Source organism: Arachis stenosperma, chromosome 3 (assembly GCF_014773155.1).
Source record: "Arachis stenosperma cultivar V10309 chromosome 3, arast.V10309.gnm1.PFL2, whole genome shotgun sequence".
Lineage (NCBI taxonomy): Eukaryota > Viridiplantae > Streptophyta > Magnoliopsida > Fabales > Fabaceae > Arachis > Arachis stenosperma.
In genome coordinates, this window is record NC_080379.1 from 156,014,778 (window position 1) to 156,041,371 (window position 26,594).

Consider the following 26,594-nt stretch of genomic DNA (forward strand, 5'->3'; position numbering starts at 1 on the left):
AAAATCACAGGATAAGAGACAGAAACATAATATAATGACTTATTGAGAGGAAGAGTAAAAGTTGAAGCTATGGTGATTATTGTTAGAAAAGGATTGTGGCATTTTCTTTGTGGATGTCTAATGCCTTTCGCTACTTTTGTCAACAACTTTTCAATAAAGCGGTTATGTTCTACTGCGATAGGGTTTCGATTGGCTTCACTTTAGTGTGAATTGATTCATTTTGAGACACCAATGACAATGGATGGTATGCTGGAAGTGGTGATCATGGAAATGAGAATGGAGCAAGGAAAGATGGTGGCTTAGAGTTTTGATTTGGTAAAGAAGACGAGAAAAATATTAGAGAGAAAGAAGGGATTTGGATGACATTACCATGAATATCTTTCATAAACTAACATTTGGTTAAAAATGTCAAACGAATATAATATTTCATGGTTACAAAGTTTATTTAAATTAATCATAATCAGTATTGTTAGAAGCTCAACTATTCATGGTCAGAAATAACTATTTATTCTTCTTATAAACATAAATATAAATTATTATTGACTAAATACTATCTCAAAATGATAATATTTGTTAGTCATGTAACGTTTTTGTAATATTTTAATAACTTTATTTATTAAAATACTTATGAATTTAATTTTAATTTATTATCAATATTTTACATGGTTTATAAAATAAAATTAAACTCAATATTTATTTCTTTAATTATATTTATATGGCTTTACTCTTTAATTTTTGTATGTGTTTTTTTTTTATTTCTTTTAGTTACCTTTAGTGTATTATTTCTTTATTTGTTTGGAAAAGATAGTTAAATTATTTTTATTAATAAAATATATAGTTAAATTTATCATTTATTGGTTATAAGTATTAATTAATGCATATAAATACATTTTGAAGTAAAATAAAGAAAAGAAGAAACAAATAATTATTTTTTAGGGAATTAAAATTCTTTATTTTTACTAGTCAAAGTTCTTCATTAATATCTCTTGTATTTTAAAATTTTCTTCAAAAAATACCTAATCATATTATTTTGTCATTGAAAATTATAAATATTCTGTAAAATTATTTTTCCAAGCGCATCCAACAGAACCAAAAAAATCTGTTTTATAAGTATGGATGGATAGAATATTGTAACTATAAAATAAAAAACAAACAAATTGTTTTAAAGTCGGGTGTAAAATTGAGAGTTAGTTTGCACAATTGTATTTGCACCCTTCAAGGGTAAAGCAATGGCTGTGTGACAGCGACCATTACCGAAAGCCTCGCTCCACTATTTTCCCTTTTTCCAAACGCCACCCCTCACAATTCTCGTCTTCCCTCACACACACAACCACTTTCTCTCTCATTCCGTTGCCATTTGTTTTTTCTTTGTAACCTCCGTCCGCTCCCCCCTATCGCTCCTAGAACCTTCTCTCCTCTCACGGTAACTACCTCTTTCGATTCTCTATTCCTCATTTCTTATTTAGTTCATGCTTCACTTTCATTATTTTGATGTGGCCTCGTTCACGCTATTTTGTTAGTAACTTCGACTTGTATGTCTCTAATCTCTAATATACTTTATTGATTTCTCATTCATTTTCGCCTATTAGAGTCCTTTCTTGGTTGAATTATATTGTATCATTTAATTGGGTTAGATTAGATGGATCTGACATATTGTATTCATTTATTGTTTGATTTTGGATCTATGAATTTAAATTTAGGGTTCTTGTTACATTTGCAGGGGTAACGAAGCGTTGATAAAAAAATTCCAAGGGTTTTGTAATCAATTTGGGGACACCTTATATAGTTGATGGCCTTTGATCATAACTACTATTCCCGGGGATGTAAAACTCTGCCACATTCCCTTATAGACACAGAAAATTATAACAATTCCAATGGTTGTTTTGATTGCAACATATGCTTAGACTTTGCAAACGAACCAGTTGTCACGCTTTGTGGCCATCTCTACTGCTGGCCCTGCATCTACAAATGGCTCCATGTCCAGAGCGCTTCCCTTGCCTACAACCAGCAGCCGCTATGCCCTGTCTGCAAAGCTGAAATATCCCATGCCACGATGGTTCCCCTCTACGGCCGTGGACACAGCAACCGTGAAGAGAAGGCGGCCTCATGCAGGGACATTTGTGTCCCGCCGAGGCCACCTGCTTCCGGTCCCTTGTCTTTGCTGTCCATGTCTCAGAATGGCCAGCAGCGGCTTCCTTATCGGAATCCTTACCAGGGTCAACACTTTAGCGTTGCGCAAGAGGAGGACAACGCTTCGCAAATGCTGAATCTTGGTGCTTCTGTAACGCCGGCATTCCTCCCCCACCCTATGGTTGGAATGTTTGGGGAGATGTTCTACACCAGAGTGTTTGGCAACTCAGAAAGTTTGTATGGATACCCAAATTCTTATCACACGATGGGAAGTATTAGCCCTAGGTTGAGAAGGCAAGAGATGCAGGCAGATAAGTCATTGAACAGAATCTCCATTTTCCTGCTATGTTGCTTTATTCTATGTCTTATTGTCTTTTGAGGTAGCAATTGAAAATTGTGTTGTCTTTTTTTTCCCTTAGTTGTATAATTGTAAAGTGGTATTGGTGTAAGCTTAAGAACCAGGTAGATTAGCTTCCTTTATATTGGCTCATGATCTTGTGTTCTCCAACAATTCATTGCGAAATATCAGAGCTCAATTTGCAGAAAAAAGATTCCCTCTCTGAGATTTTACATCATTTTGCAGAAAGACATTTTATTCTTCGGGGGGCAAAAGTGTCATTCATGTTGGAAGGATTAGTTGATAGATCATGAGAGTACTTCAGTGGGTTATTCCAAGCAATTAACTTATTTTACTATCACATTATATTGTGTGTTCTATACTTAAATGCATAAACTATTTCTTGTTTTAGTCATCATTGGAGTTTATCGGGATAAAAGAAGACAACACCACTAATAAAAGTATGCAACTATTAGTGTTTGATAATTCTACAGGGGATAACATTGTGTTCAAGAAATGAGCTGTTGTATTCACCCTAATACAGTCATGATAAATTCATAAATATTGTATCTCTTTCAAACTCTCTCAAGGTTTAAGGGACCATTTGGAATTAAAAAAGTTTAAGCTCCTTGATGAGTAAGGATCATTGAGCCAACACGAAAAATTAATTGTCTTGACATAATTCTAATAATATATAACTCCAAGGTAAAGAATCATTTTTGTCCCAAATGTTTGTGGCAAATATTATTTTTGGTTTTATTTGTGCCCCAAAAGTTTTAAGAGTAACTCAATCTAATTCTCATTTTTTAATTCAATCAAAAATAGTAACGGAGATATATATCTTTCCAAATTCTTTTTTTATGCAATTTAGTAGAGAAAATGTAGTTTTATATAGATATAAAAACTTGATGATGATGTGGAATGGGGGAGAATACCATAATATCTAAATCTTTTATAAGTTAATTTTCCTTTAATTTATATTTTGTTTTCAATTTTATTATTTTTAACCTTTAGTTTTTGTTTAATTATTTTTAAATTTACTCACAATAGTATACTAAGAGTATGGCACATGCAATGTTTACTATATATGTCACCGTATTCATTAGTAGTTTTTATGAAATTAAAGATGGGATAACATCGAATCATTTTAAAAATATTTGTGATACAAGTAGAAGGAAAAAACATTAGAGATAATATTAAGGGTAATACTACACTGAAGAATGAAGTTAAAAATTAAATATAATTTTATTTTTCAGCCAACATCATTCTTCATTAAAAAAAATTAATATTAAATTATTAATATGAATACTTTGTCATATATGATTATATGACAAAATAATAGAAATGAACAACGTAGCAATAGCCTCCCAAATTAAAAATTTTAATGTATAGAGATCACTAATTTTTATATTAGTCTATTTTAATTTTAATTTTTCTTCTTCTAAAGTTATATTTTTATATTGACGCTTCTTAAGAATTGTTCTAACTCCGTCCCTACACTTTATGCATTAAAATTAAACTCTTTTAATAATAGCAAAAGCAAAAAATTGAATATCAATTATATTTATAGTTGTAAAAGTCTAACACATCGTGTAAAGATTGTAAATTTTGTATATATTTTTGAAAAATAGTGGAGTTATAAAAAAGAAAGGTTAATTTAATTTGTATTTTTATTTATCACTATATTTGAGTGTGATACATCAGTTTCTGTATACTAATTACTAAAAGTGTCACATAATTTAACTAAATTCATATGTAATAGTTATGTTTAGGTCAATATTAAAAGAAAATGAAAGTTAATTACGTAAAGACTGATATGAAGCATATAAAAATATTTGTGTATAATGGGGTACTTATTAATATGTTTTTAAATTGTATGAAAACATATTTTGACTAAATAATTTTAAATTGGTTTATTTTCTAACAAAAAAAAAAAGGTTTATTTTGCAAATGGACATGCAAACTCTTGAAAACGGGAAGAGTGAGGTGGGTGTATGTAAGTAACGTGGAAATTTTGAAATTCGGGAATATAACCGTGTGAGCGCGCGCAGACGCAGGTAGCTTTGAAAGCTTGAGACTCAACTTCACTCGATAAGCGTCTCCTGTGTTCTCTTCACAGAGCTTCCAACCAATTCGCTATGTCTGCAACCAAATCCAGCTCCAGGAAGCGAGTATCCGAACCCGACTGCAGCAAATCCGACAAGAAAAACCGATCAGCCACAGACAATCTCGATTTCGATTTCGATCTCTCTGAGTTCGTCTTCCATGCATCTCATTACCGTTTATTTGCTTTATTTTGGTGAAATCGTGATAAGAATTCTGTATAATTGAAAATCTATGGCTGAATTCCTTTTACTGCAGTGATATCAAAGGAATCGTGTCGGCGCTGCACCTGATTAGAGACAAGGCTCAGAAGGATGGCCAGAAGAAGAACGAAGAAACTATTTCGAGGTATTGTGTTTTTGTATTTCTGACTCGGTCTCAGCTGAAACCTAAGTTTTAACAAGGTTTTTTTGTTGAAGACTGTAACTAGAATGATTGAGTTTCATACGTGTAAGAAGTTGCGAGCGATCTATATTCTAACTTTGGTATTGGTCTTAGATCTCGTTTTTTCGATTACTTTCGGCTTGTGTGATATTCAATTATATGATTTCTAGAAATATGACTGAACTGCAATGTAAGGTTTCCGAGTGGTGTTGTTTTCTTTTTCTTTGATAGTGTGGCTCCTGAGATAAAGGCTATGATTGAGGAATTGAGGTCCAAATTAGAGAAGGACAGGTAAATCCAAATTTAGAATGGTACATGCACGCTGGCCCTCTGTTTAGGCCACATTCTTTGTTTCTGTTTCACTGTACTGACGATTTTCCAATTTCAGGCTAACTTTTGCTAAAGCACTTTCAAACAGCTCTAAAGAGGTTTGTAGACAGTACACAAGGGTTGATTAGAGATTTAGAGTCATGGGTGGTAAAGGTATCTTACATGTTGCCCAGAACTTACTTTAATTTGTGTTTGTGATTGCGAGCATTATTGCAGTGTGAGAGTGCTTTGAAGAATGAAACATCCAAGTTTCAAGCACTTCATGAAAAATTTTCCAAGGACAAAGCTGCTTCTTTACAGGCCTTGAAAGGTATTTTCTGACCCCTAACGTTATCACGGTAGACTAATTGATGATTCAACATCATTTAATATAAGTTTATTTCGTTTGAAACCGCCAAATTGCTTGCGGTAATAACCTTATGGTATATTGAAAAATTATATGAAATAGTATTGTAAATGGATAATTCTATGAAATGCAGTCCGATATAATTGCTTTTGCAATTTTTACATTATGGCATTTCTGTATAATTAATCCTGTTAAGATTCTAATCTACACTAAACTTTTTAGAAAATTGAAACAGAGGTATTATATTGCACACATTGTCAGTCTCTTCACCAAAAACTCGGATAAATTGGTCTTTTGTGGAGTCGTTGATTGTTTAAGTGTCAACTACAGGCTCTAGCTTGCTGCGGTTTGTAGCAGAAAATGTTTTCTGTAAAAAGATCATGAGTTGCTGGAATCTTAAGACTGAGTGATTTATAAATAGAGTTAAAATTTCTTGGATAAAATCTTAAACACATTTCTGGTTATATACTAATTGGTAGTTGCTAATGTCGTGGCAGATATTATCTCCAAATTTGAAGAGGAAAAGGCGAAGCTATTCCTAAGATATGAACAACTAAGTAAGCTATCCGCCTTCACGAAAAACAGAAAAACGGCAACTGAAATTCACTATTTTATCTACTTCTTTACAATCTTCCCTTCTTAACACTGCTAGTATTTTAGGGAAGAAGGAAAAGAGTATTATATCTGAACAAGAAAAGGCATGCAATGATAAAATTGCCCAGCTGGAAGAGTCGCTGAAAAAGAAGAAACAGGTATACTGAGCAGACCGATCTATGTTTTCAGCAGCATTTTTCCTATGCTTTTCGCAACTCACAAATTACACGTGTATATGCTCACTTATACTCGAGCATCTCTTATTTATTATTTGTTGTTATTAATTCCTTTTCTCACACAGGACGATAAAACTTTCAGCATTTTAAGGAAAACTCTAGGCTCATTCTTGGAAAGTACCTCGGATGATGATTTCCCTCCTGATGACGAGGAGTGAAATACAAGACCCCACAATTCATCCCCAACCAGTCATTGTAATTCTATTCATTCTATTGGAAATAGTAATCAGTAGTAAAAACAACAGAGCAAATATATTTCATTTTAATCTTTTATTACAATCAACTGACGGATATATAATGTTTAGAAGACAAATTCCATACAATGTGTGTATGATAAGTCATAAACTGTGCTTATTCAGTGCAATATGTGGTTAAGACATATAATTTTCCCTATACATACTTTGCTCTGATTTTGATGCCTTACTCCAATTGCTGCTGCTGCTGTTCTCATACACGGTTGCCAGCTCTAACATCCTCTTGAAGACTTTAAACCGTATAGCTCTTGTATAAGCCATCTGTTTTCTGTAGGCCTTTCAGTCTGAGTAGTAGAAGTGTAGAACTATCCAAATCCTCTCATCAATAAGTGTGACAACATAAGGATCATCCATATAATAAGCAAACAAACTGATCACTAACAAGCAGTTTTAGGTAGGGTTGGTTTCCTTTGTTGTTCAGACCATGGAGGTCGCTTGTTGTGTGCCTGAACAAAAATCATGACCAAAATTGTTGTTTAATTGAATACCCGGGTTATTCAGGCAATAAAACATAAAAGCACTGTAGGGAGACCTAGGATCCAATCCTGATAGAAATTTTTCCGAGAAACTAAAACACTGTCAATCCTATGTGACTCGAATAAATTAGTTAGTTCTACTCAGTGTGGATGAATGGCACTAAATTTATACAGAACCACAAGGTTGGCAGGTCGCATTAGTGAAATTCACAGAATGAAACCAAATCAAACCAACTAGTGAATGAAAGCAGGTAGCATACCCCAATTTCTGTCACAAATCGACATGAGGAACACCTAACTTGTGGAGCACCATATGGGTACATTAGCAATACTGCACAGCCCCCACACTTAACTTGTCCAACCTGATCAGCTGTAAAGAAGGAATAAGCTATTAATATAAAGTATAGTTCCATAAGGTATATATCTGTATGAGAAATTAAACTTACTAAAAGTTGAAGCATGATATATAGCACCATCAAATCCAAATGTGGCAGGTCATTAGTATGAAGATCAGAAAATCATTTTCCCCCTCCTCTCTCAATATTAAAGATATAACTTTGATACAGACATGAAATTGTTTACAGAAGCAAAAGAGAATGCATAATAGGGCAGTTAGACCAACAAGATAATAGTTTATAGAAAGGCATTAAAAGGGTGAACTTTAGACGAATGCTTGATCAAGCAGAGACAAGTTCATGATAAACAAAGGGAAAGAGAAATAGAACTAACCCTCTAATACAATGTTAACTGTCTGACAGTTCACACATTGGACATGTTTGGCACCTCGCTGATATGCAAGCAGGCGATGGCAAGACCCACAAACTATTTGACCCAAATCTGTTGGCGCACTCACCAGTCAGAGAGTTCTCATCAAGTTCAATACTTTTGGTTAATGCTCATATAATAAAATAGGATTGCAAGTTTGAAGATTTCAATCAAGGACAAAATGGAAACCCCCTGTTCATGAAATCTTAATCGTGCAGCTGCTGATAGCTTAAACTCATGACTAATTTCAAAAAGTCGAGAAATTTCTAGGATAAATCCAACTGGGTATCCTTTAATTACTCAAATTCGAAACAGAGGGCAAAGATGATAAAGAAGAATAAGAATGAGTGAATGTAGAAATAGTGACTCACTGGATGGACATCGAGGTGGTGACCGTGACCGTGACTGTGACTGTGACTGTGGAGGCGGTTGTGGCGGTGGCGTATGGATGGGTTGCCAACCCGGTGGCGGGCCATCGTCGTCTTCTCCTACTTCTTGCTGTGTCTTGATTTCATCAATCTGCATCATCGCTATACTAAGCCCTAAACTATGCCGCCCACCGCTAATGGCTACTGACTCTGAAGTAGTCAAATTCCGGTTGAGTATTTCTCCATAAACTTTTTGGTACTTATTTATTTATTGTTTTATTTTAAAAATGTGTTAAATAACTAACTGTATAAAATATAAATATATAATAGTTATTTGGAAAAGTCTACGGAGCCAACAATTTTTGTCTTTTCTGGCCAGCACTTAACCATCAAAATAAAAGTGATTAATTTTTTTATCATTAAATATAATTCCACACCATTAAAAATATTATTGATGACCAATTAATTGTTACAAAATATCAAAATTAGTGTCTCATAACATTCTTCCAGTTATTTTTGCTCTTTATGAAGCACTTTTGAAATTATTTTGTTCCAAATTTTAAACAACATAGCTATTATTAATAGGATTTAGTTTTATACAATAATAATGTAAAAAAAATTATATAGATATTTAATTTTTAAATATATTATTTAAAAATTATCTAAAGATATAAATTTAATTGAATAATTATATAATTTTTTTATACTATCCGTCTATCTAAATTAAACTTTTATTCATTTTTATTTGTGATCAAATATTTTCTTATCAACATTTTAATTGAACTTTAAAGTGTACTAGAATATTCAAATTAATAGTAATTTATAGGGATTTGGATCCTCTAAAGTTTGAATTTCACTTTAGAGAGTAAAATGTGATCTTCTACCCTTAAATAGTTTCTCTTTCATATTTATTCTTGGTCCCACCTATAAAATTAATGGTGAGAGATCACACTTTACTCTCTAAAGTAAAATTCAAACTTTAGATGATACAAATCCAATTTATAGGCATATGACACGTTTTGAAAAATTACAAAATAAAACTTAATTCAATAATTATTTGTTAATAAAATTGTTTTTGCGTATAATCAATGTTTTTGAACATTTTTACTAATTTACTATTGGTGATTAAACTGAAAAAATTAAGATAATTTATTTTCTTTGATTTTTTTACAAACGTATTTCTGTATGAAAAATTACTTAAAAAATACGAACATATTTTCTATATTATATTAAATATCGGGTTACTTTATTAATTGTTCTAATAAAGTAAGTAAATCGAATTTATACAAATCAACCCAATAATAATGCAAAATGATAAAAAGGAAGCAACAAGTCCATGTGGCATTACAAAGAGAAGAAGCACCATAATTCAGTTAAGTAGTTCATCAAAACTCATTGACTTTCATTGTTTTTGGCTCAATTTAGTACCATGGCGTCATGAATTAGTCTCCAAGTCCAAAGTGACCTGGCCGCTTCACCCACTGAACAAGTGTGAAGTGTCCACCACCCATGCTAACCAAATAATTGGTCTGAATACTAGACTTAGGTAAACCATCAAATGCACCATTTTTTGAATGAAATGCATTCAAGAGACTATTAAATATATTTTGGCAACCTAACATACACTTGCTTCACCAGCTGGCACATGCATGTATTTTTATATATAGCTTAATTTCTTCAACTTTGAAAGTTTATAAGATTATTGTCTAAGCACCAATTTAATATCCCTTGTGAGTAGTGTGTGTTCAGTTCTATGACAAAGAGCAAGAGAGTCCTCATCTCTCTTGTCCTGAGGCTGCTGGCCTTTGGGGCAACTGTGGCAGCAGTGGTGGTTATGGTGACAAGCCATGACTCTGCTCAGGTCCTCAACCTAACCTTCACTGCAAAATATAGCAACGAACCTGCTTTCAAGTGAGGATTTTTTTTGCTCTAAATGCGTCATCAACATAAGCATTTCAATGTGACTTAATTATGAGCCCTACATATTTTGTTTATTAATGGTTATTGCTGTCTAGGTACTTTGTGATAGCAGAAGGCATAGCAAGTGCATACAGCCTCATTGTTGTCTTCACATGTTCCCAAAATTCACTTAGGCGTTTGCTTCTCATCTTAGATTTGGTAATCAAAATCAACCATAAACCATTATTTGTGAAATAATATCCAATTTGGTCCCTGAATTTATTTTGGAGTCTTAGTGTCTCTGAAATTTCAATTGCCTCAATTTAGTCTATAAACTTTGCGAATATGACTCATGTTAGTATCGAAAATAATTTTCGGCACACACCACCGAACGCTAATGTGGATAGACAAATACCACGTTAGACTCTGTAAGATGACGTCGTTTTTGTTTTGGCATTCAAATAGCCGAAAAACATTATAAGTTGTGTTTATTGAAACTTTTTCTTCCAAAACAAGTGATCTACCATCAATTTTGAGCTATTTGAACACCAAAACTAAAATACATCATTATACAAGTTTCAGTGTGGTATCTAACGGTCTATGTCAGGGTTCCATTAACATTTGTGTGTCAAAATTTGTCCCAATGAAGTCATATTTGTAAAATTTAAAAACTAAATAAATACAATTAAAATTCCAGGAACTAAATTAAAATTTATGTACAAATTTAAAGACTAAATTAAATATTAACTTCATTATTTGTCTAACCATTTTCTGTCACCCTTTGCACCATATATTGTGTTATCTTATTAGAACTAGAAAGAAATGTTTTGTATGTCAAAATTTTGGGAATATTGTTGGATCAGGTGATAGCAATGTTACTGTCTTCGAGCATTTCAGCAGCAGTGGCAATAGCTCATGTGGGGAAGAAAGGCAACAATCATGCAGGGTGGCTACCTATCTGTGGACAAGTTCCTAAATTTTGTGACCATGTCAGTGGAGCTCTCGTTGCCGGTTTTATTGCAGCTATATTGTACTTATTAATCGTGTTATCTTCTATGCACTTTATACTTAACCCTCTCCTCCTGTAAAACTATCCCTTTCACCGGAAAATGTTAGGTCAACAAAAGAATTACAAGTTGAATAATGCTGTTTCAAATATCTATCATTATGAAATTATAATATTCGTTCATATTTAATATTATCCACTAAATTTAGCCACCAATACGTTTGTATATAAATATATGAGTAATTTAATTTATTTTTAATGTATATTTATATTTCAATATATATTTTATACCGATGATTGACTTTGGTGGCTGATTTTAGTATATATGTAGCATAATAGTAAAATGAATAGTCCCATTGATTACATATTTAGTAACTAAAAAAAGAAAGAGAAGAAATAGAAAAAAAAAAAAACCAAAAACCATACAAAAACGTACTTTATATAGTTTGTCTAATGACAAAATTGTGATGGAAGCGAAGCACAAAATCCAAATCGCAGAATGCCCGCCAAAATCTGCAGAGTACAAAGCACTGCTACGCGCGGGGCCGCGTCTGAAACCTCTCCGGCAAGTCCATGCTCACCTCATCGTCACCGGCTGCCACCGTAGCCGAGCCCTCCTCACCAAGCTCCTCACTTTATCTTGCGCCGCCGGTTCCATTGCCTACACTCGTCGCCTCCTAACCACTGTCCACGACCCAGATTCTTTCCTCTTCAATTCCCTCATCAAGGCTTCCTCCAAGTTCCGTTTCTCCCTCGACGCCGTCATCTTCTACCGCCTCATGCTCCTCTCCCACGTTCTACCTTCTACTTATACCTTCACCTCTGTCGTCAAGGCCTGCGCCGATCTTTCTGCCCTGAGACTCGGCAGGGTTGTTCATTCCCATGTTTTGGCTTGTGGGTATGGCTCGGATTCGTTCGTGCAGGCAGCAATCGTTGCGTTCTATTCGAAATGTGGTGCATTGGGTGTTGCAAGGAGAGTGTTCGACGAAATGCCTCAGAGAAGTGTTGTTGCTTGGAACTCGATGATTTCGGGGTATGAGCAGAATGGGGCTGCCAATGAAGCCTTGGTGATGTTTAGGAAGATGCGTGACTGTGGGGTTGATCCTGATTCCGCGACTTTCGTTGGTGTTTTATCTGCTTGCTCTCAACTGGGTTCACTTGAACTGGGGTGCTGGGTGCATGATTATATTGTTAACAATGGGGTTCGTGTGAATGTGGTTCTTGCTACCTCGTTGATAAACATGTTCTCGCGGTGTGGTGATGTGACGAGAGCACGTGCTGTGTTTGATTCGATGAATGAGGGGAATGTTATTGCTTGGACAGCTATGATATCTGCGTATGGCATGCATGGTTATGGTATTCAAGCAATGGAGATTTTTCACAGGATGAAAGCATGTCATTTGGTTCCAAACAGGGTCACTTTTGTTGCTGTCTTATCTGCATGTGCTCATGCAGGCCTTGTAGATGAAGGTCGCCGAGCATTCACAAGCATGAAACAAGAGTATGGTCTTGTTCCAGGGGTAGAACACCATGTTTGTATGGTTGACATGCTTGGGAGAGCTGGTTTGCTTAGTGAAGCGTACCAGTTCATCAAGGAACTTAGTCTTGAGGAGCTTGTTCCAGCTGTTTGGACCGCGATGCTTGGGGCTTGCAAGATGCATAAAAATTTTGATCTTGGTGTGGAAGCAGCTGAACATCTCATCTCACTGGAGCCAGAGAACCCTGGCCATTATGTATTGCTTTCTAACATGTATGCATTGGCAGGAAGGATGGATAGAGTGGAATCAGTTCGAAATGTTATGATCCAAAGAGGCCTTAAGAAGCAAGTAGGCTATAGTACCATTGATGTCAACAACAAAAGCTTTCTTTTTAGTATGGGTGATAAGTCCCACCCTGAGACCAATGAAATTTATCAGTATCTTGATGAATTAATGTGGAGGTGCAAGGAAGCGGGTTACGCACCTGTTCCTGAATCCGCGATGCATGAGTTGGAAGAAGAAGAGAGGGAGTATGCCCTCAGATACCATAGTGAGAAGCTTGCCGTGGCATTTGGGCTGATGAAAACTAGCCATGGAACGACTTTAAGGATCGTTAAGAACCTTAGGATATGTGAAGACTGTCATTCAGCAATTAAGTTCATCTCTGTTGTAACAAATAGAGAGATAATCATTAGGGACAAGCTTCGTTTCCATCATTTTAGAGAAGGCACGTGCTCTTGTTTAGATTATTGGTGATAGGATTTAAGCCTGCATGATCTTACTGATAGGGGATTCTTTTGAGAACACTCTCTATGAGAATAATAGTGTTTTCAAGACACATATAACCAAACTATGTATCAGAAGTAATATAACATGACATGCAAATAGATTACAAGGTCCTGTCTATATTATATAGCTCACCCAATAAAACTGTATGGTTCTGATCAGCAGCAAATACTAGTGCTGCCTCACCCAGTTTAAGGATTTTTTGTGTGTCTCATATGTGGATTGAAAGGAGAAAGCCTTATGTTGTACTTGTAGTGTCCAAGCAGGGTTTATTGCAAACTTTGCTCTGAAACCTTTGAAGAGGAGAAATTAAAGAAATTTTGCTTTTATTTTGCCACAAATGAAGGTAAAGGCTTCGCAATGCCTAAGAAACTCGGCTGCTACTTTTGCACACATAAAGATGTTCATTTATGATACTACGACAGTGATATCTTTGGCACTCAACATTGTTATTTGTAAAATCTGGTATTTGAAATTCTGGCTGCACAATACTCATCAAGAAGTAGAGTTTTGAGGTGAATTCAGTGAAATTTCATCCTCTTTAATTGATTTTTTTTATTGAATTACAAAAAATAGAAAGAACAAAATTAAATATACAAAATAGGAAGTTGTTGAGTTCTATCAACTCTTTTATGTTCTGCGCATAAGGAGCCTTTTTGCCTATATTTATGTTTAGCTAATTTTCTCTAGTTTCATCAAATCGAGCACAATCAAATCTATATTCACAAACCAAGTTGGGTTGGTCTAGTGGTTAGCTCACTAGTCCGCTTAAGCAAGTGTCGGGAGTTCGAATTCTGCCTTGTGCATGCAGCAACCCATTGGCCAGTGGCAAACCCTTAAATGGAGCTCAGTACCGCGGCGGATTAGTCATTGGCCTTCCGGGTTGGGGGATACCGTGGGAAACAAAAAAAAAAATCTATATTCACAATTATCACAATGAAATCCTTAATGTCTATTTTTCGACGACCAATATTACCTTACCGGCAAATATTATTATTTTTAGCCAATATTTAATCGGTAATAATTTATATCTATATTTATGGACGTTTTACATATAAATTAATATAATTTACACGCATAATTTTTTAGAGTATACATACATAAATTAATAAATTTATTTGTTAAAGATAATTTAATATTTATACGAATCAAAAAATAATAAAAAATATTAAAAATTATTATCCTTTAAGAATTTCTCTCTTAATTTCAACCTTTTAATCACTTTTAAAGAAATAAGAATTTTTTTTCTTATATTAAGAACTATCAATGTATCTAATCTAATCCTTTAAAAAATTAAGGGCCGTGTAAATTTTAATGTTTTTTTGTCGAGTAAACATCAATTCAGTTCTTGTCCATTTTCACGAAAGACAAAGCGATTTCTGTCTAAAGAAAAGGACACTTCGACCCTCAACCTTTTTATTTTAAGACAATACGATTTAAAAAATTATTTAAATAATAATAAAAATTAATTTTGTGGGGGTTTTATTTGTATTTTGTGGGGGGTTTTAAACTTTCACAAAATCATTTTCAATAATATAGCTAATTACTACTACTGCTACCACTACCTTCTTCATCCTCATTATTATGGCTTCTACTTCTATGGAAATGGATCCTCTCCAGTTTTTTCAACACTTGACAAAATACAGTGCAATCTCTCACCTTTGATTTTAATAGTGGGACCAGAAATAAATAAGAGAGAGAGTGGTGAATGGTTAGATTAAACACTGCATACCATCCAGTTTTTTATTCACTGGAGAGGATCCACTCCTACTTCTATTATTTTTATTGATTTATCATCATCATTATCTCCTCTACCGTCATCATCACTAATTCCAATATTATCAACATTAAAGTTTTCTCTTTTCATCTCTTATTCGATGTTATTTTTTCTTTTAAAAAGTATTTGTGCTACAATTACTATTTTTTTTGTAGCATCATTTTCATTGATAGTTTTTCTTCACTTAACCACCATTGGTGAAGGAATTTTTCAAAAATAAACTTATTAATAATTTGTGGAGATTTAAAACCCCCCACAAAATACAAATAAAACTCCCACAAAACCAATTTTTATTTTTATTTAAATAATTTTTTGGGTATTTACTCTTTTTTTGTCTGACAAAATCTTAAATTCAAACGTCGTCGTTTTTGCAAGGAGAAACAAAACGTTTAAAACAAACAAATCCTAGGGATAGACACCTTCTCCGTCCGTTCGCCACCTTCACCTCCGGCGGCGCTCCTAGTATCGCTAGCTTAGCCTCTGCCTTCTTTGTTGTTCTGCTGCTGGTGCTTCTTCACTTCTTCCGTCAATCTGATTTTGTGCTTCCTATCTCCCTCTCATTCGACGGCGACGCCGTCTTCATTCTCCCCGACGTCAAACTCGCTCGGTCTTGTTCTGCTTCCCTTACAGCCCTTCTGGTCTCGTTCTACCGTTGTTCGCCGCTCGCTCCATTAAGGTTCGTTTTTCTAGCTATATATTTTGTGATTTTCTTGTGTTAGCTACTTGATTTCCAGGGTTTAGTTCATGTTACACGGATTCATGAAATAATTATTGAATTTTCTTGTTAAATTTGCATGATTCATGATTTTTGTGATGTGTTGCTAAGTTGTGGCTGTCAAATACGCAAATTGTGCAGTCTATTTACTTGTAAAATCTGTCCAAGAATGCAAGAACTGTAAGAGGAAGAGGAAGGCCTTGTTACAGTTAGAATTAGTTGTCCTAGTGGCTCTGGAGAATTAAGGTATTGATATATTCTTGTTGCTTTGGTTTCATCTTAATTGTTGACTTCTTTTTTCAATTTCATGGTTCCAATGTTGCTTGTAGATTTCAATAACTTGATGACGAATCGTATTTTTCTTTTGGCAAAACTTATGGAAACATTTGAGCACTATCTAATCAATTTACTATGGATAGATATACACAGCTGTTATAGTTAGTTCTTAAAAGCAGTTAGACTCTTGAGATAGCCATGTATAGCATTCAGGGTAAGTTGCTGAAACTACAAACATTTTTTTTGGCATCTAGAAATAAAAGGGAAACACAGTGGAATAACTAAGATGCAGGAATTATCTCCTTCCTAGTGGTCTCTTCCAATTTTTTTTCGGTGTCTAGAAACTATAACATTGTTTGATTAGCCTTAAATGACTCTGAACTTTTAAAGTTAACAAAGGGTATAAATACCTCTTCTTTTATATTGGTAGTTTCTTACCTTGTAATGTTTTTGCTTTATTTGGTTTCTAAGAGAGAAATTCTTCCTTCATTTTAAAGGCTTATCCATTTGATTGTATCATCACCAAGAATGCCAATGACCCAAAATACAATTTTGAGGAACTGATTCTTGGATAGAAGTTAGCACATAACAAGTTGTTTCTAACTTTTTGAGGTCATGGGGTTATATTAGCAGAGCATCACCAATTCATAAAGATTAAATGATATAGATCCTTGTACCCAGTTTTTATGGTTCAAAAGTGAAGCCGGGGTAACACCAATGTGGATGGCGACTCAAATCCTCATATTGAAACGCTTCCCAATAATCACGAAACCTCTGTTTCTCTCCTTCTCATATTCTTCATCCTCTGAGGATGTGGTAGAAACCGCCATATGCATCCTCACCCATAACCGCTCCAAATCCCGTTGGACCACCCTCCACTCCCTTTACCCCAATGGCTTTAGCCCCATCCAGTTTTCCAAAATTGCCCTCGGCATAAAGAACAAACCCCACCTCGCCCTCCATTTTTTCCAATGGACCAAATCCAAATCCCTTTGCAACCACAACCTTCACTCTTACTCCACCATCATCCACCTTCTCGCACGTGCCCGCCTCAAAACTCATGCACAAGAAGCCATCACTCTCGCCATTCGTGCCTCCCTAAACCACGAACATTCTAGTTTAGATTCGCCACCTTTGAAGCTCTTTGAGCACCTTATCAAGACCTATCGGCTCTGTGATTCTGCCCCCTTCGTCTTTGACTTGTTGATTCGCTCTTGTTTGGAGTCCAATAAGCTTGAACCTTCGATTCAGATTGTTAGAATGTTAATGTCCCGCGGGAACATTCCCAAAGTTTGCACATTGAACAGTTTGCTTTCTAGGGTTTGCAAGCTTCAAGGTTTTGATGCTGGCCATGGGATTTATAGGGAGTTTTTTGGGTTGGTTGAGGTAAAAGACAAGATTTTGAAAAGGGGTTTTGGTTTTAGGGTATCCCCTAATGCACATACCTATAATGTATTGATGCTACGTTGTTATCAGGATGGTTTGATGGGGAAAGTTGAAGAAATTTGGAATGAGATGGGTACATCGAATTGTGCACCCAATGCATATAGCTACACTCTATTGATGGCTGCTTTTTGTGATGAAGGAAGAATGGTGGATGCTGAGAGGTTGTGGGAAGAAATGGAGAATAAAAAAATGGAACTTGATGTTGTTTGTTATAATACTATCATTGGTGGGTTTTGCAAAATTGGAGATGTTGGTAGAGCTGAGGAGTTTTTCACAAAGATGCAATTGGGTGGTATTGACAGCACTAATGCAACTTATGAGCATTTTGTTAAGGCATATTGCAGTATTGGGGATGTTGATTCAGCTGTTCTTGTATATAATGATATGTGTAGGAGGGGATTTAGGCCTTGTGCATCGATCCTTGACATGATGGTTGTGTTACTTTGTGATAAGTGTAGGGTTGATGAAGCAATTGAGTTTCTTGGGAATGCAGTTTGTAGATATGATTTGGTTCCCAAAGAGAAGAGTTATGAGGTGTTGATAAAGGGGTTGTGTTCTGAAGGGAAAATGGAAAAAGCTTTGAAGCTTCAAGCAGAGATGGTAGGAATAGGGCATCATCAACCGAATTTAGAGATATATAGTGCTTTTGTTGATGGGTACACTAGGCAAGGGAAGGATGAAATGGCAGAAAGTTTGAGGAAGGAAATGGTGCAAACACAGATGCAGAGTTTCAGAGAATAGTACTTTCTATTTTTACTCTATTGTTGAAATTTATTTGACAATTTTTTTTATAGGTTTTGGTGGTCTTGCATGTATCTAAGATAGATTGTTATCACAATGTTGTTTAGCTATAGATGACATTTTAATTTTACATAGAAATCAAAGCTTGAGATTGAATCGAAGTGTGGTAATTATCTTATTAATATAAAAAGATAATTAAAATTCTCTCACGGGTGTTTTTGTCCTCCAAAACTTTGGATGCCTTACTCCATTCCCATGGGAGTTTTTCCCCTCCACAACTTCGCAACGGGTACCAGATATATGCAATCATGGTCTTCTTTTTATGGTTTCTGTCTTGGCAACCTTTCTTTCTAACCTTAGACTATTACCATCTTTGTAATTCTCATTTAATTCCCCTGAATAATGTAAGCTTAATTTTGGTTTTATTTTTTAGAGTTAATTTGTATATATTGCCCATTTCAATAAAAAAGCTTAGGTTAAATTACACTTACACTCCCTGTGATGAATTAGACGGCAAAGTAATTTTGATATTGGCCAAACTTGAGTGTAATACACATACATGAAGATAGGGAGGTAAAGTACTTTTGTATTGGCAATTTGAATAGAGAACAAATTGGACCAACCGATTTTTATTTTAAAGTAAAAAATTTTAAAAACACAAAATCGGACCCAACCACTTTTCTTCCAAAAGGTAAAAAAATCTGTAAACAGAAATCGGATCCAACGATTTTGTTAAACAGTCCCCATGTTTTAGAAAAGACCACAAAAATGGCAATATACATAAAATTCACACATTCTAGTTCCATGTTAAAATTTAGCCTGAATTAGACAGTTTGATGTCATTGTAACTAACAGTTTTTTATACATGTGCTTGATAGTTGTTACATGTATATTAATGTTTATTTTGTTTTATTTTATTTCAATTGAAATGACAAAAATATCATTCATAACAACGTTAAAAAAAATAATAAGAGGAAAGAGATTATGGGTGTAATTTTGAAAATTTTCAAGGGGTGTGTAATTTACCCAAAACTCCAAAAGTTTATATAGAATTATAGACATTCAATTCAATTATATACTGTTAAATTGCACGTGGCTTTCGAATGTCCCAAAAAAAAAAAAAAATTATGCCTCTGTCCAGCACAACTGATGAAGGTGAAAGATTACTGTATTACTGTATAACAAATCCAGGAATATATTGAAGGATGGAGGATGTACTATATGGCAATTAGAGTACCATAAAAAGTTAGAAAATAGAATTTAGTTGACATAAAAAGTTGCTTATATCTTAACTAATAGAAAATAGAATTTATTGGATCTTACTATACTTCTCTGACATGTACAGGTGATTCATGCAAATCACTTCAATAATTTATTTTATTTCTTATTTCATATTTTACAGCTGCAAGCCATATGATACATAGTTACACATACATGATGCCACAACCTCTAATCTATTGTGTACAAAACCCAGCTGAGATTGGTGTCTCAGAAAAGCATACATTTGATACTTGAACGTATACAACAGATACGTGTAAACATACTAATATTATATACATATGATTGGAATATCTTGGTCGGGAAATACAATTTTTACCAGGGAACTGAATTTTGGTGCTCAACAAAATGACTGCAATCAATTCCCATATCAGAAAAGGCCTCTACTAGCTTCGGGAGGATCTTAGAAAGCATAATTTTAAACCCTGTGGAAGTCCCCTTCTGGTTTTCAAGCTCAGTTTTTGCACATTCAAAACCACACCCAATTGGATCTCCTTCAATATATGCTTTACATGCAAGAAGAATATGTTTGGACCGTTTTCTGAAGTGTTCTTCCAAAAGTGCCTCAAAATGCTGCATTAGGAATAATAGTGTCAATTAAAATTAAATCCTACATATATGGCATAACAATATCCAAAGATTCATATTGTCTAGGAAATACAGAGATATTAGGAAACACAAACATGTTTGGAACAGATAGGAAGGCAAGCAAAATCTCTCTATTTTAGGATAACTTTTTTGTCTCTACTATCTCAACTATCTCAACAATGCAACTACAAAGGAAACCAAAGTATTGGAGTATTAATATAATGTACCTTAGGTGGATTTCTTAGCAGATACAACATTGATTTGGTTGTGACAAGGAAGGCATTCTCATTATAACTCACAGAGTTCTTCTCTCCCTCGGCTCTGCCGATTTGTTGGTCGTATCCTGCCTCATTGAAATAAGGCTTCTCATTAAGGACAAGGGCCTGCAGAGAGATAAGGACTTGTAGAATTGTGGAGCTTCTGGGGTTCCAAACTTCAGAGCCTGCACCAGTCCAAGTATTCAGGAGACTCAGACAGATTCTCCCGGACTCATATAAGTTAGGGTTTAAGCGGAGTCCACCAGATTTGTAGTGCACCATCTGCATGGTATTTCAAACGCCATGATGACATCATAAGAGTTTTCACGTATATATGAAGATGATAGCTAAGAATCATTAGATGATTTGACATGTTTGATTAAATTGTTTAACATAATATTTGTCTACATCTTAACTATCATCTTCACATAAAGACAGTTTCGTGTAAGTAACCAACCACCTCACAAGTAAGCCTGAAATATTTTCTAAACAAAAGCATGGTTAAACTGAGTGAAGGAACTTATAAACAAGGATGCTGAAGCATGAGGCATATATATATAGAACTGCAAACTAAATTCAAAAGCTTACAGGTGGTTCATTGGGATACTCAGGAGGGAAACATATATCAAAGAAGAACATCCCGTCATGATACGGGGTTCCGGATGCACCAACAATCGCTGCACGCATGAGATCCATTCTTTCTTCAAACACACGAACATAAATAGTTTCTGTTTGGACCATTAAAGAGATGGTAAGTGTATTTGCTCAATATTTCTTTTTACTCAAGTAATTAATAGAAGATTTTATTCAAATTTTCAAAACAAATAAGTACAAACCAGGAAGATTTTTCTCGAGGATGTTCCATTCTTGCTGAACCTTTTTTTCCCAGCCTCTTTTCACCTACAAAGTGTCCAAAGAAGATGAAACAACTAGCCTAAAAGTTTCAATGTAATTATGTCAATTTCAATTATCACATGTTAATTTCTAACCTGAGATAATGTCAATGCTCTACCATCACCAAAGAAGTGATGGTCAGAGCAATTTTCTATTATATCAAATTGCTTAAACTGATTCGAATTATTGTTGTGGAAAGAGAATGGAGAATCATTATGTTCATGAGTCTTGACAACTTCTGGATTTGGAGTTATTTCTTCAATAAATTGCAACTTATCCACTGGATGTGAGTGAGTGCATTGGTTGCAAGTTTCCAAATCTTTATTATCAAGAAAATCAGATCCATTCTCCTCTTCATATGTGGGTACTGAGGAAACTGCTCCTGAAAGGGGTGTTGCACCAAGTGTCTGGAATATGCTGGCTTTAATGCTGGAGAAAAGTTCAAAGGCGGCTCGAGGAAGGGAAAAGGAACTACACTCCCCGAATTGCTTTTCACAAATCTCTCTAACACCATCACTATTTAACAAGTCCTGTTCATCAAACATGACATTCAGTTTGGAATTAGACAGTTGCATACTTGCATTTGGTAAAGAATCTTAACAACACAACAGCAACAACTAGAACTAGAACTAGAACTAGAACTAGATGTTTTCAATTATAGTTTCCATGGTGAGACCTGTGTCTTAGTGTCACCTAAATAATTCAGTTAACAACAGCTACTAATATTCAAGGAAATGCATATTACACACCTTTCCCTTCTTGTCAGAGGGTAGACTTCTATGTTCAATCATCTCTTGAGGTAACTCATCAACATTAGTTTCATGAGGAATGGAGGTAACAGCTGAACCTTCAGGTTTTTCAATTCGAAAAACTTCATAAGGTGCAACCTGTTGAGAAAATAAATAAATAATAACTTGTATGTTAATTACTTCGTGTAGAAAATAAATAAATAATAACTTGTATGTTAATTACTTCGTGTAGCTAGCTTACTCATTTAACTAAAGCATATGAATACAGATAATTGTAGGACATACCTTGGTTGTGAAACCATTAGCCCAATTCACCTCCATGTTACCATCTTTGAAACCAGTAACATTCCCGACACAGCACAGGAAAGGATTATCAGGGAACTCATCTAGACGATGAACTTGGTTCCCATCTTCAAGAGTAGCCTCCGCCTTCAAGTCAGTCACTGACTTGCCATTATCTTTACCAGCTTGGTCCCCAAGCTGTTTTTGAGCCGCAAACACAATATCACCAAAACAAAAGGAGTAGTCCGGGTGCTCTACAAGTTCGTAGGCGCTCACAGTTTCCTCCGTTTTGTCTCCAGCAAAATTATCTTCATTGGAAATGGAAACAGCTTTCCATTGTACCTTAACAGTATGCTCCAATGCATCGACACATCGGACAACACCCCATCTTTGATCATTAGGCTTAAGAGGATCATAAGAAGCACCTTTTTCAAGCACAAACTGATGAGGCCAAAATTCATGTGCATTTATGACATTCACAGGGAGTAATTCCTCTGGATCTAGTCCTATAGAATGCTCACCATTTTGCCACACAACATCAATTTTGGTCTTGATCTTCCCAATAGTAAACAGCTCTCTAGAGTCAAGGTTTCTTCTCTTGTATCCTCTTACCATCTTATGCACCATTGTAGTAGGAGCAATGTGTTCTTTCTGTTCTGCAACTGATAGCATGCACCAATCACCAAGCTGCCAGTTTGCATGCGAAAAACATGACAGCACGGTCAAGTTTTTCGAATCTTGCCAGCATAATGGTGCATTCACATTCAAACTGCAATCCGTGGCAACCGAGGCAAGCCATTTAACATACACCAGACCTGCTTCCACAGCACAAACAGTTCCTTCATCTTGATAATCCCTCCAAGTGCCACATAGCCATCTGGCCGATTTTGAACCACTGGGGGACTTAACCTTCACTCTCTGCCCTGAATAATATGGATATGGAAAATCTTCAGGGAAATTCTGAGTCAGTGGTAAAAGCTTCTCTTTTTCCAAGGCGATGATATCACATTCAACTCCATCATCCATCAATACTGTAACTTTCTCTGCCACTCTATGAACCCGACCAAGCCATGACCCCTTAATTACATGATCACCTTCCGAAACAGAGCGAATCCTTCTAAGTTTCTTGGAGTTCACGTTTTTATAGACCTTTCCCTGAACATTTTCCAAATCCACAAACATATCAACACCAATGACCCTTCCCATCTGTCCAGATGGGTCTGCCAAGGAGCAGACAACATCTCCATGGACAAAGGCTCTCTCGAATGAGAGGAAACCATCGATCTTCCCGATGCTTTCCTCTAAACTTGATAATATGCTCTGCGCTTGGCCCACGTAGAGAAAATCGATGTCCTCTTGATACTCACTGTTGCTTTCACTGTTAGTCTCCCAGTCTGAATCACTAACGAGTGCATCCATGAAGAATATGCCTGTCATAATATTTTGATGGTAACACAAACTAAACTACAACAAAAAATAACATGATAAGACAACAATAGGGACAAATGGAGCTGTGTTCTCCATGCACAGGAATTCTCATCAGAGATGGAATCAGAAATAATCTCCACTCAATAATAACTTGAGAAGAAAGGAATAACACTGGTAATTAAGCTGTATGTTTTAACTGAATGACAAATATGAGTGAAAAAAGTACACAACAGAAAACTATTTTCCTTCTTTAGACAACAAAAGTTTAACATATTGGGGGGGGGGGGGGGGGGGGGGGGGGTTCGAGCAATCCTTACCTTCTTAAGCAAATTGAAGTATCAAATCCCAGTGTAAGTGTTAGCTTTAATCACAAGAGGGTCACTTGAGTGTAGTACAATAAATTTCTGACCGACTCTTCTTGCTGTCACAGATGGTTAGTCAAGTATCTCCAAAAGATTATCTTACACCACTGAACCTGGAGATTTGATACCAAAGGAGATATGCCTTATAGGATAATGGGAGTCAACAAAGGACTCCGAAATGCCAAAGGAGATTTGCCCAATTTGGACTGAATATTTTCACAGAAAGAAACTGTTGAGAGAGGTTTCCAGAAGTACAATATCATAGAGCTACAGCTATCAGACTCTTTTTTTTTGGGTTTCTTTTTTTTCTTTCCTCCCTCTTTTTGAGTAGTGGTTTCCTGGAATGAAAATTTCTAGCTATTGGAGGAAACAAACCAATAATCAAAAAAAGCCAAAGGGGATTTTGTCTACAAAAAGGGTGGAGTTCCTAGAAGAATCACATATCAATGATACTACTTTTACAGCCTAAAAAAGTTACTTTCATATATTATTACTGGAATGAATCCAACCAAAAGAAATTAAAGAACTTTCTGCCAAAGGAGATTTGCCCTATTCAGTTAATCTTCAAACATAAGTAATTGCCATAAAGGAAAGAGAAATTCCTCTTCCATATTGCCAAAGAAGATTTGCCTCCACAACAAAGCCAAGCACACATCAGCTGTATCTGGTACCAAGTTAAATTGGAAAAAATATAGAACCAATAAAATTTCAGAGTTGTAATTAGCAATTCAACAGAAATGTTTTCTGCTCCTAATTGATTCACAGTTAGACAGGGAATTACCAGATGACACAATCATCAATGGGAAAAGGGCTTCTAATCTTTTACCAGATCAACTCTTTTGATCCTGCAACAAGATGACTAGTGATTACTTTCTCTAACATCTTTCAATATGAAAAGAAGATGGAAGAAACAAAAGAATGAACTTCCAGACAGGAAGCTACCTTTTTTTTGTAATAGTAGTAGAAAGACAGAAAGCTGAGATTAAGATCAAACTGGTAAACTCCTTTAATAAATGAACAAACTTTAATTGTAAGCCAAATAAATGGAATCTAAAGTAACCTCTGTGAGTTTAAATCAGTAACAGTAGAAACTAGAAGTTTTACAAAAAGAGAATTCCTAATTTTCTCAAGATTCCTTCCTTCTTCATATAATCACATGGTTATATAAAATTAAAATTGAAAAATATAATGCATGAAAGTAACCTACCACGGTGGCTAGCACCCAACTTTGTACGGAAACAAGGAAACAATGACAAAAGAATTTGGTCTGTGAATAAGTCAAGAGAAAGAAACAGGGTGGAAAACGTACACATAGGAAACAATTATAATTTACCATGCATGACACAATCTATAATGTCTTGTCAATTAAACTACAAGTTTTATTTGCTTTGGTGGTAAGAATAAACTCATCAAAAGCATTCCTTTGGATTTTGTCGAACCTAAACATTCTTAAACGACACTAACAGTTAATGGATGAGCCAAACTCTATCATTAGAATGAGCTTACTGAGATAGAAGTTGAATATACAAAACCCCAAAACAAACAAGTAAATTGAAGGTGATGAATAGTTAAAGAAAAGAAGGTGAATTGCAGAGCAAGAAAACTGTACCATTTGCACCATTGAGATGATTGGACCCATATAAGGGTATAAGAGATATAGACCCAATAAAGCCCCATCACTCTAAACAACAAAAGAAGGAACTCCACCCACAACATAACAAATTTGAAAGTAGGGTACCTCTCAAAAACCAGAACTTTGCTTTCAGCTTAAAAGAAAGGTACTATCTTTCTCTTTTCTTCTTAGATAATAGCTTTTTTTTTCTTGTGGTTTTTAGAAGAAGGAAGAAATGGTTATTTGTTCAGATAGGCCTAGTTCCACGCCCGGTTCCACCATCCTCCAACCCACCACCAAGCCTTGGAACCACCATTGCAGGGAGACACAAACACACACACAATCTCTCTCTCTCTCTGTCTCTCTCTTTGGTGTGAGGTGAATGGAAGCTTTTCCTTACATAGAAATAGGAGACACTATTTGAAAAAACAGCCAACAGGAATCGAAAGGAAGAAGGAAAGGGAAGAGAATATACCAAACAGTATCAGACACAAAACACTGTCACTGTCACAAAGACAGTTAAGAGTGTAATTACGTGTTTGTCCTCGTTGTATTTCATTAGAACTCTCCAACTGAAAGAAAGTAAGAAAGAAAGATCCTGATTCGACGGTTGAGTTGAGAACAAGTGAAAGTACACACTTCTATCGTAGAATTTTTAAATTTAAATCCTACTTTTTTTTTTGCATATTTTTAAATT

At 35.2% G+C, this 26,594-nt stretch overlaps 7 protein-coding genes across 10 annotated transcripts; 5 read left to right on the forward strand and 2 right to left on the reverse strand.

Annotated features, from left to right (window-relative positions):
- The first annotated feature begins 1,193 nt into the window (after positions 1–1,193).
- LOC130967775 (E3 ubiquitin-protein ligase RMA1H1-like) lies at positions 1,194–2,716 on the forward strand. The gene is made up of 2 exons (XM_057892780.1): positions 1,194–1,423; positions 1,721–2,716. The coding sequence occupies exon 2, from the start codon at positions 1,790–1,792 to the stop codon at positions 2,507–2,509; it is 720 nt and encodes a 239-aa protein (XP_057748763.1). The 5' UTR covers positions 1,194–1,423; positions 1,721–1,789; the 3' UTR covers positions 2,510–2,716.
- Positions 2,717–4,552: 1,836 nt separating this feature from the next.
- Positions 4,553–6,647, forward strand: LOC130969379 (uncharacterized). Its single transcript, XM_057895063.1, has 8 exons — positions 4,553–4,721; positions 4,829–4,918; positions 5,186–5,245; positions 5,343–5,382; positions 5,501–5,594; positions 6,128–6,187; positions 6,291–6,382; positions 6,526–6,647. The coding sequence occupies exons 1-8, from the start codon at positions 4,606–4,608 to the stop codon at positions 6,616–6,618; spliced, it is 645 nt and encodes a 214-aa protein (XP_057751046.1). The 5' UTR covers positions 4,553–4,605; the 3' UTR covers positions 6,619–6,647.
- An 83-nt stretch (positions 6,648–6,730) lies between these two features.
- Positions 6,731–8,572, reverse strand: LOC130969380 (protein LOL2). 2 transcript variants are annotated; one of them, XM_057895064.1, is made up of 4 exons: positions 8,327–8,572; positions 7,920–8,027; positions 7,451–7,560; positions 6,743–7,160 (listed from the first exon to the last, which is right to left on the reverse strand). In XM_057895064.1, exons 1-4 carry the CDS (start codon positions 8,481–8,483, stop codon positions 7,092–7,094), a joined length of 444 nt encoding a protein of 147 aa, XP_057751047.1. In that variant the 5' UTR covers positions 8,484–8,572; the 3' UTR covers positions 6,743–7,091. The 2 variants fall into 2 exon arrangements, with proteins under 2 accessions (XP_057751048.1, XP_057751047.1); XM_057895065.1 differs by lacking the exon at positions 7,920–8,027 and having other exon boundaries at positions 6,731–7,160.
- Positions 8,573–10,033: 1,461 nt separating this feature from the next.
- LOC130970559 (CASP-like protein 1C2) lies at positions 10,034–11,432 on the forward strand. The gene is made up of 3 exons (XM_057896675.1): positions 10,034–10,234; positions 10,339–10,441; positions 11,086–11,432. The coding sequence occupies exons 1-3, from the start codon at positions 10,077–10,079 to the stop codon at positions 11,308–11,310; spliced, it is 486 nt and encodes a 161-aa protein (XP_057752658.1). The 5' UTR covers positions 10,034–10,076; the 3' UTR covers positions 11,311–11,432.
- Positions 11,433–11,695: 263 nt separating this feature from the next.
- Positions 11,696–13,792, forward strand: LOC130966981 (pentatricopeptide repeat-containing protein At2g33760). Its single transcript, XM_057891801.1, has one exon. It carries the CDS (start codon positions 11,696–11,698, stop codon positions 13,460–13,462), a length of 1,767 nt encoding a protein of 588 aa, XP_057747784.1. The 3' UTR covers positions 13,463–13,792.
- Positions 13,793–15,652: 1,860 nt separating this feature from the next.
- Positions 15,653–18,916, forward strand: LOC130970081 (pentatricopeptide repeat-containing protein At2g15980). The gene is made up of 3 exons (XM_057896055.1): positions 15,653–15,945; positions 16,126–16,230; positions 16,758–18,916. The coding sequence occupies exon 3, from the start codon at positions 16,978–16,980 to the stop codon at positions 18,445–18,447; it is 1,470 nt and encodes a 489-aa protein (XP_057752038.1). The 5' UTR covers positions 15,653–15,945; positions 16,126–16,230; positions 16,758–16,977; the 3' UTR covers positions 18,448–18,916.
- Positions 18,917–19,793: 877 nt separating this feature from the next.
- Positions 19,794–26,316, reverse strand: LOC130970080 (probable ubiquitin-conjugating enzyme E2 24). 3 transcript variants are annotated; one of them, XM_057896052.1, is made up of 10 exons: positions 25,895–26,316; positions 25,067–25,130; positions 24,241–24,949; positions 22,499–23,954; positions 22,214–22,351; positions 21,560–21,994; positions 21,407–21,470; positions 21,159–21,298; positions 20,541–20,852; positions 19,794–20,298 (listed from the first exon to the last, which is right to left on the reverse strand). In XM_057896052.1, the coding sequence occupies exons 4-10, from the start codon at positions 23,930–23,932 to the stop codon at positions 20,041–20,043; spliced, it is 2,781 nt and encodes a 926-aa protein (XP_057752035.1). In that variant the 5' UTR covers positions 23,933–23,954; positions 24,241–24,949; positions 25,067–25,130; positions 25,895–26,316; the 3' UTR covers positions 19,794–20,040. The 3 variants fall into 3 exon arrangements, with proteins under 3 accessions (XP_057752035.1, XP_057752037.1, XP_057752036.1); XM_057896054.1 differs by having other exon boundaries at positions 22,499–23,925; positions 25,895–26,315; XM_057896053.1 differs by lacking the exon at positions 25,895–26,316 and adding an exon at positions 25,228–25,303.
- Positions 26,317–26,594: the final 278 nt, after the last annotated feature.